The sequence below is a fragment of the Spinacia oleracea genome, chromosome 1 (genome assembly GCF_020520425.1).
Source record: "Spinacia oleracea cultivar Varoflay chromosome 1, BTI_SOV_V1, whole genome shotgun sequence".
NCBI classification, from domain to species: Eukaryota; Viridiplantae; Streptophyta; class Magnoliopsida; order Caryophyllales; family Amaranthaceae; genus Spinacia; species Spinacia oleracea.
In genome coordinates this window covers 35,339,225-35,348,657 of record NC_079487.1, presented here as the reverse complement: position 1 = coordinate 35,348,657, position 9,433 = coordinate 35,339,225, and the positions used below count along the sequence as shown (strand labels likewise).

Sequence of the window (9,433 nt, the reverse complement as noted above, 5' to 3'; positions counted from 1 at the left end):
TATTCTTGGACGAAGGGCATTATTTCCTTCATATCCCTTCGAAGAGCCTAAAGATCCTAAAAATTTCTTGAAGACAATCGCGGTGAGTTATTAATAATTCTTATGGATCTATCCCTTCTTAGTGTAGTTGTGATGTAAGTGAGTAATCTATATATTATCCTGCATAGAGAATATTGGTTGTGCACAGTTCAGTACTCTATTCCAGATTATGTGCGCGTATCAACAGATTGCAAGCATCTCCTTTCTCGTATGTTACCAATCCCTGAAAGGTAGCACCTTTTTGACAATCTAGTACTCCAATCTAGCCTACTAGATCATCTGGTAGAGCATTGTGCAAATGCACAAAGGATGTGGGTTCAAATCACACGTAGGTTTAATTGTTCGATATGTTGGTCAAACTGCTCTTTTGATAGTATATTGAAATGAAACAAGCAGTGGCTGATTAAAATTTATTTATGAACAAAGAGGGAGATTTTTTGAAATGCCTTCCTTGGCTGAAAACAAAGAGGACGCTTTATTCTTGGCGTCATCCTTGTTTGAGAACAAAGAGGGAAACACATTAGGGTGCCTTATTTGGTTGGATAAAAAGACAGGAAAGTTGAGAGGGCGAAATAATTTGCCTTGCTTGATCTAAGCCAAAGAGGGAAAAAAATTTAAGTTGCCCTTAGAAGATAATACGACGAGTGTAATAGGGCGACGTGAGGGCGAGTCGAAAATTTCCCTCGTAAGCTGATAGGGCGATATATTTAGCAAAGAGAGTGCTTTTTTTTGCCCTTTTTTCTTAAGTGTTGTAGTGATAGTTTGTCAAACTATTGTCTAAATGATGAAATCAAACAATCTTATGCTACTCATTAAATCAACATTAGACCAAAGTGACTAACAATAAAAATAAAAATAAAAGTTGGTTTATGTCAAGTGACAACTCTCTGACTTCCAAGTCAAAGTCAAGTGGCTCGAGATCTCGTCACGCTTAAACACCCAAATCGTGTATGTGACATGGTCTTGAGGGGGCAATTTGTTGACACTAAAATTTTTTAGTGTAGTATTACCATTAAATTAAATAAATTAATTTGGATCGATATCATATCAATAATCCATTTAAATTATTTTAGCCCACATAAATTAAATATCCAAATTACTCAAAGACAATTTGGGTCATATACTTTTGGGGCTAATTCGTATTGTTAGCCCAAAATAAACAAATCAAGTGGACCAGGTTAAGGACTCTTAAGCCAGAAAAATTGCCCCGAGCCCAAACCTATCAAGTCCAGTAAAGGAGTCTCCATCTCCTATGAGTACTTCTCTTCTACTACTTCAGTAATGGGGGGATCAAAAATCATTATTTTTAGGAACTCATACATTTCTCTTGGAATTTTCTCTGAAAAGTAGTCAACAAACACACCAAATTTGTGCCAACTGCTCAAATACATTTAAACGTATTCGAACGATATTCACGCTTTATAAGCTCTCGTTCGAGTGCAGTCAAACAAAACTTTTAACTTCAGGTTGACGTCATCGGACGACCGTTACACTTATATATATATGTCATACACATGTCACCGTCAGCCAGGTAACAGAATCAGAGCACTTAGTTTATTTCTCGTAAACCGTCAAATACAGAGATTGTACCCAAACATTCAAATATCAATAAAATTACTTTGTTATATTATTTTTTTTATCTTATTTACTTAGAGTAGAAAATTCGTGTATACAATTTCTTCTTACAATTCACTGTTTAAAAGGTGATTTCTCACAAATTTCTGCTATTCAAGCATTCTCGAAATTCGAAAATGTAATGCGATTTTATCACGGGGGTAATAAGTAAATTTACCCTTGTTTCTACTATTTTCGGTAATATTGTAAAATTTTAACCTAAGTTTTTATGTTAAAAAAATGTTTTCTATACACGCGATGCGTGCTTATAATTTTAAAAACGCACATACGGGTAAGCAATGTTTTTGTGTTTAATTTGTTTTTATTGTCTGATGTTAATAAAGATTACAATTACTATTTACTCCGCCCCAAACGTTCCTTTATATAACAGAGATAAGTTCATAGGAAAAAGTTTAACCAAATGAAAGTTCTCTTTTCTCGACCACCAGAAAGAAGACAAGGCCCCAACAAATGTCCAAGGTCTGATACAGGACATCACAAACTTAGGAATGAAACTCAATCTTTGTATTATCAAGTACCAATGTAGGGAAGCAATTAAGGAGGCCCATGTTCTTGCTTCACAAGCAAGAATACATGGGCTTCATAGTAGTAGCATAACCTAGTTCTTTTGTTTAGTGCCTGTCAAAAAAAAAAAATTCCGTCCTAACATATATGTACATGAGTACATCATCTTAAAAACTTTTAAGACATAGATTTTGGCTTAAGCTCAAGCTCAAGCCCAAGCCCAAGCCCAAGTCCCGTGTTGTTGGCCCAAAATCAAACTTGTGAATTTTCTTGATTTCTTCGTTGCACAATTCCGCTACTTATCATAGTTATCATTTGTCGTTCTAAGGGTATATACTTTTAATTAAAACCATCTTATTAGTATAAGCATAAAATGTCTATAATCTATACTAATATATTAAAAAGTATTGTAAAAACGTATATGTGTCACGTACTATTCTCCTTTTTACGCTACATCATCCACTCACCAAGTGTTAAGTTAATCAATATTGTGAGGTTTGAACACATGACCTCAAGTGTAGATGATAACTCTCATTACCATCTTAACCAACCACCAATTGTGGTCTATCTCTTCTTATTAATTTATAAATTAATGTTGACGTTAAGTCTAAAAAAACTAAATTTTTATGTGACTTTTATTTTATATATATGGACTTTTTAGATAAATAATAACAATAATTAAAGCATTAGGACAACTATGAAGAAACATGATGTCATAAGTCTCATATTCTCATAAGCATAAACTATAGAAACGCTCTGCATAGCTGCATATATATCTAATTTGGTGTTTATCAATATGAAGCACTAATTAGTTCCATTAGAAAATAAATTACACAAGTTGTACGATGTTCTAATTGAAAAATTACCGTGTAGCTGACGAACCTAATGGATATTTTTCACTCTATGGGATCACTAGTAGAAAAAACCCCTGCTGCAGCCCCCTTGTTGCAGCGTACATGTATTAATACTCTTCAATAACTTGTCGGTCAAAGCGGGTCAAACCTTTTAAAGGGTTGTTGCAGCGTACAAATTAATTGCCCCTTGCAAAAGAGTTTGTTGCAGCGTACATAATAAAAGCCCCCTGCAATAGACCTTCCATTTTGCAGCGTACGGGGCTTTTACATGGTAAAAGCCCCCTGCAATTTATTTTTTTATTTTTTTCGCTGCAAAGGTAGGTAGTTCTATTCAGACCCATTTCGTCTCAAACCTCGAGCAAAATAGAAATCTAAAATCCCGCGCTCACTCCTTCTTCTACCCGAGCATTCTTCTATTTGGATTTTGGAGAGAGAAATCGTTGTTAATTTCATGAAATCAGGGTTCGAATTCGTTTGTTGAAGAGGAGGAAAAAGGAAAATCAATTTTTTTTTAGTTTCGATTTACAAGCCCTAAAAAACCCTAGTTTCGGAAATTAGGGCAAAGGATTTCAAATTTTGCTTGCTGTTTTGCGGCATAGGTTTTGCAATCTAAGGGTTTCGTGTTACGGGGGTGGTGTGTTTTGCTCAGGTGATCTTCTCGACCTTTAATTTTGACCTAATTTTTATTTTTATTTTCGCAAACCCTAGAATGTCATCAAGTTTGGGAAATTAGGGTTAGGGGGAATGAAATTGTGTTCGTTTTGTTTTGATTTTCGACCTACTAGGTCAATTGATGAGTTGGGGGATATTGAAATGTGATTCTGCTTGCATATGCTGCTGAATTTCTGTTGGGATGGTGATGGGGTGCTTTTTTTGGGTTAGTTCTTTAAATTTTGATGCTTTTTAACTGTGGCATTGAGTGCAAATCTTTATTTTGAGCTTTCCCTTGATGCGAAGTGAAACTAGCTATTGCGCAGGTATTACTTTGATCATTAATAGCTTGAAATTTGTACTTCTAGTTAACTTTTCCTGGTGGCATCTGTAGAATTTTGCTTTGAGGTGAATTACGAACCATTTTTTCATTTATATGTTCTGCTGTTAATGTCATTATTGACCTGCTTTCATCTCGTAGTACCTTAGTACTCAGTATAGACCACTTACTACGTTGCCATGATGTTGTTCTATATTGGCTTTATTTGTATGGTACATCTTCAAGTATGTGCTGTCTCTGCACTTTGCAGTGGTTCTGTGCTGTTAGTATTTGTTGGACTTGGCAAATCTTTCTTAGTTATTTTGAATATCAGAGAAATCGTTGTTAATTTCATGAAAAAACCTAGAAGTCATGGGGCTGTTCCTGTGTTTCAATTGCTCAATATTCTGACAAATTGGTTCCAAAGTTAGCAGGTGAAGGAGGTTTCAGAAGATTGGAGTTGGGGTTCCCATCTGCTGCAAAAGAAATGAATTGATTGATTTTGAGGAAAGAACAAGCGCATATAAGGTATAATCTTGTTTGATTTGTTAAATTTATTCAACTATTGAAAACTTTGTTGGATTTGTTGTTTAAATATTATGGTAAATGTGGTTTGTAATTAATTTAATTAGTTGATTTACTGATGCCTATGGTTCATGTAGTTAATTTCTTTGTTTAATTGATTGAAGAATCTAAATTTGAGTTTGAATCTGTATGAAATAATCTGGTGTTCAGAAAACTAGGGTTACTTTGTTCTTGCTTATTTAATTTGATACAAAGTATGAGGTTTTCTAGCTTCATAACTTTGCTATTTATAGGTTTTAATTTATATTCCCTATGCTATTTTCCAAATCTTGCTGAAGTAAATCTTGTCATGTGAATAAGGGTTGCATTTAGGTTTTACAAAACTCTTCTCCATGCATTATGTGATGTGAATAAGGGTTATAGACTTATAGCTGTTCTTACTGTCATGTCTTTTCTGCCAGACCCTTTACAATAGGAGTCTATACAATATTGGTATTCGTTTTATTCCCATAATTATATTATAGCTTCTGCCATGTGAGTATTGGAGGAGTGGATACCTCCACTAACGTTTACATGATAATTTTGTATATGGTTGGCAGGATGTCAACATGACTACATGGTAAAGAATCTAAAGCCCGCCTTACACTCTCTCCCCTTTTTATCAGTATATATGCTTTGAAGGGTCCTTTATGTGAGTCTTTTTTTCCCCCTTTCATCTCTTAACTGGTATGTAATCTACACATATGGTTTATTTATTTGGAATCTCTAATGACACGGTTGATTCTCTATTTCTCTTAGATATGATGCTGTGGATTTCACTTCACAAAAGGCTGTTAAGAGTTTTGTATCTTCGGGATTCCGGTCAATGGTAACTTACGATGAATTGTTTTATTTACTTTTTTAACTTCTGTATTATGTTTCTTAGTTACATGGAATCTGTGACCTATTTGACAAACTAGGGGTGAAATCAGTTGGCTACTTAATTTTTGCTCAGAAATGAGTGTAACTGCAATTAACTGGATCGCTTTGTCTATTACTTTTATTAGTCAATGAATCAAACCCTTGTATTTATGGGGGAGCCACTGAATTGTCTGAGGCCGGGTCATTGTCCTGACAGACTGGTTTTCTGCTACCTTTTAATTATTTTTGTAAAGCCATATTGTGTGCTCCTAGTTTGACTAAACTTATCTCACATTCACATACACTGTACCTTTCTGCATTATGCTTTTTTGATTACCATCAATGTTTGAAGGATTAGTGTTGGCCTCCTTGTGAACAAAGTACCTATTAAGAAGGGTCAACACTAATATTACTCATAATTATTTTCAGATCTAGTTTTGGTTTACAGTCATAGGCTTTACTTGCCGATGAAGTATTATGTTCCCATACAACTTGCATTTTTTCTGCCTATTTTTTTGCACTTAATCTGTCGATTTACAGTGTTTTTATAAAAAAGTAAAAAAAAAACACTTTTGAGTCTACCTTCTCTATGGAGTCATGGTGGCAAGTTTAATCCATGGCAATGCATAACAAGTGGGATAATGTTGAAATAGCTTAATAGAACCTTTGAGCAGTGGGCTAACCTAACTCAAAAGAGTCTTATCTGATCTTCAAAAGAATCTGTGAACTTTTCCACAATAAAGATTCCATATAGCTGGGTTGGGGAGTTATGATATCTGAGCGTAAACCGATTCTTCAATTCCAGGAAGTCAAAGACGGCCTAAGATTTTATGTTACGGTTTGGTGTAGTCTGAATATTTACTTGTGTGATGTCTTATAGTCATGCTTAATACTTTTTCTAGACACGATATCCTGCTACGTTGTTGCAACAATGGCAGTGATAAGATTTTCTGAATTTGGAGTACAGAATTTTGCACTCTGAACCGGGTTTTGAAGGGTAGTGACCGTTGATACCATTTCATATTTCATACTGAACATGGGAGTGAGTCCTGCTAGTTCCTTACCATCTCTGTAATGGAACCTACTGTTTTCTACTTATTAGTAGCAATTTGACAGAATAGACGACTCCATGTCTGGATAAACCTGCAACTTAATCTTCGTCATGGAGGGCAGATTGTTCTAGTTATAAAGAGTTTAAAGTGGCTCTATACTCTGACTAATGAAATCTGAGAGAAATGTGATATGTGCAACTTGGATTTGAATCAAGAACAGAATAGTAGTTGTGTACAGATGCAGGTAGAAAACGTCTATTGCCTAAGCTTTCTCGTTCTTCTTTCTGAGATTCTAGTCTAATCAAAGTGACCCTAAGTGTCATATTACACTCAGGTGTGTGATGGTTAGAACATAGAATTAGACACACTTGTTTGGAATGAAGAGTTTACATAGCTTAGACTGCAATTGTTTACAGCTGATTCAACCAAGCTTTACCTATTCTAATGTCTTGAACTCGTTGAACCGATTCTTTGAATTATCGTTTACTAAAAAGTAGAAACTAGTGGTTTGAAACTTCTAAGAGTGACATTCTGAAGTCATGTTGATTGTGGTTTTTTAATTGTTTTATGTTCTTCTAGTCAGTGCATATTATATTTGATAGTTTCTATAAAACTGTTTAAGGATCATATTTTTTTTTTTTAATGGTTTCCAGGTATGGTGTTATAGCTACTCCTGAGATTACAGGTTGGATGTCTATTGGTGGATTTCCGTCCTTTGTTGAAGATATGAAGGTAGAATTCTTTGTTACAAATAATAATTTAATATGGAAAAGGAGTAAGTAATTTAATTAGGAAGATGCATGCTGTTACAAATTTCAGGTATTCTAGAGGGAAAGGTTGAATGGGCCCTATGGAGTAAGAGCATTTGTGATAAGCAACACAATATCTGCAATGCCATTCCTAATGTTGATAATCTTTCTTTCGGGAACAGTTTGTTATTTCATAGTTCGGTTGCATCCAGGGTTTGAGCACTATATATTCTTTGTGCTATGTCTTTATGCTAGTGTCACTGTTGTTGAGAGCTTAATGATGGCCATCGCCAGCGTTGTCCCCAATTTCCTCATGGGAATTATTACTGGTGCTGGCATACAGGTATATAATTATATATCTAATGAAGAATTAAGGCTTAGGGATTTAATTTGTTTCTGATATGTATATTATGTATAATAATTGTCAGGGAATATTCATGCTTGTTTCGGGCTTCTTCCGGCTCCCCAAGGACATACCAAAGCCAGTATGGCGTTATCCCATGTCTTACATCAGTTTCCATTTCTGGGCTCTTCAGGTACACTTAACTAATTACTCAACTTCCCCTATAAAAGTAATATATATTACTGATGGGTTGGTGGTTGGTTGTACGTACAGGGGCAATACCAAAATGACCTAAAGGGAGTGGTGTTTGACAACAGGACACCAGATCTACCAAAGATACCAGGGGAGTACTCTTCTTGTCTTCTTGATGCTGAGTTATGTTCGTTATAGGTCATATTTAGGCTAAAATGATATTTTCGCTCCCAAATTTGAACTAAAGAACCTAAAGACTTATTTTAAACATTTTACATGATTAATATGCTTAGTTTGAAGTTTCCAAGACTTATTCCAATCTATTTATGCACATTTAAGGTTTGTTTGGTCGTTATTGGACATATTTAGGCTAAAATGAGTATTTTCTCTCCCAAATTTGAAATAAAGAACCTAAGGACTCATTTTAAACTTATTAATGTTTTACATGCTTAGGTATAACTTTCTATGACTCATTCCAATCTATTTATGCACATTTAAGGCTCATTGGGTCGTTATATGTCATATTTAGCCTAAAGTGACATTTTCGCTCCCAACTTTGAACTAAAGAACCTAAGGACTCATTTTAAACTTAGTACATGGTTATTATGTTTATTTTTAAGTTTTCAAGACTTATTCCAATAAACTTATACATATCAAATTTTTGTTTTTGTAAGGTCTATACTCCGAGGACTGCGCCTTATGCTAGTGAGGAAATTGATGTGGTTCGTGAGCAATGGGCGAAGTTTTTTACCAGCAAGTATTTATTATTGACCTGAGGGAGCTTGATCGAGTTGGTTTAGATGTATAGAACAATCTTTTATGTTAAAATGCATGCGTACGTTGAAATTGGAACGTATGTATATTTAAATGTATTAGTACGTGCACTTTGGTTTTGGAATACATACAAAACTACAGTTGTTGTTTATATATTTGTTATACAGGTTGCGATATTCTATTATTGTATGACAAGTTTCTATATTTGGTGCAAAATCCCTAAACAAAATTAGAATTTTTCCGCCAAAAGTGTTTTGTTGTAGTGTACATATATATGTGTACGCTGCAACAAGGGTGTAAATTTTGGCAAATTTTCAGACTTGTTGCAGCGTACAAATAGATGTACCCTGCAACATGTGGAGTTTTTTGCAGCGTACACTTCTTAGTACGCTGCAACAAGTCAATATTTTTTCCAAAATTTTGACACTGGTTGCATGTACGCTGCAAAAAAGTACCTTTTGCATCGAACATTGTACGCTGCAACAAGTTCAGACTTGTTGCAGGCCCCCCAGTTGCAGCATACGATGTACGCTGCAACAGGTGTCTAAAAGCCCGCTGCAATAAGGGTTTTTTCTACTAGTGGATACATGTATTTTTTTCAAACATCAAGCTAAAAAAAATCTAAAATTTTAACTATTCAATATAGCAACCAGGGCATTGCCCGGATTACACACTAGTTTATAATTAGAAAGAAAGGTACAAACTCTTATTGTTTAGTTCATTTATACAAATAGTTATGCTTAGTTAGTAATCTTTTCTAATAAAACAAAACATGTGAATACAATATTCTCGTTTTAACAATTAGATATTAGGTTAATAGTTATGATTTTGTGTTAATAGTTACATATTTCGTATTAACAGTTATGATTTTTGCGTAAATAGTTAGGTTTTTCTTG

General features: G+C 34.5%; 1 protein-coding gene across 5 annotated transcripts; it reads left to right on the top strand.

Annotated features, from left to right (window-relative positions):
• Positions 1 to 3,351: 3,351 nt before the first annotated feature.
• Positions 3,352 to 8,726, top strand: LOC110795993 (ABC transporter G family member 11-like). 5 transcript variants are annotated; one of them, XR_008926511.1, is made up of 8 exons: positions 3,352 to 3,681; positions 4,437 to 4,530; positions 5,127 to 5,146; positions 5,326 to 5,395; positions 7,133 to 7,211; positions 7,299 to 7,571; positions 7,657 to 7,764; positions 7,845 to 8,726. XR_008926511.1 is itself a non-coding variant. In XM_022001025.2 (4 exons), exons 2-4 carry the CDS (start codon positions 7,371 to 7,373, stop codon positions 7,959 to 7,961), a joined length of 426 nt encoding a protein of 141 aa, XP_021856717.1. In that variant the 5' UTR covers positions 7,147 to 7,211; positions 7,299 to 7,370; the 3' UTR covers positions 7,962 to 8,726. The 5 variants fall into 5 exon arrangements, 1 of the variants encoding a protein (XP_021856717.1); XR_008926508.1 differs by having other exon boundaries at positions 5,127 to 5,218; XR_008926509.1 differs by having other exon boundaries at positions 4,434 to 4,530; positions 5,127 to 5,218.
• Positions 8,727 to 9,433: the final 707 nt, after the last annotated feature.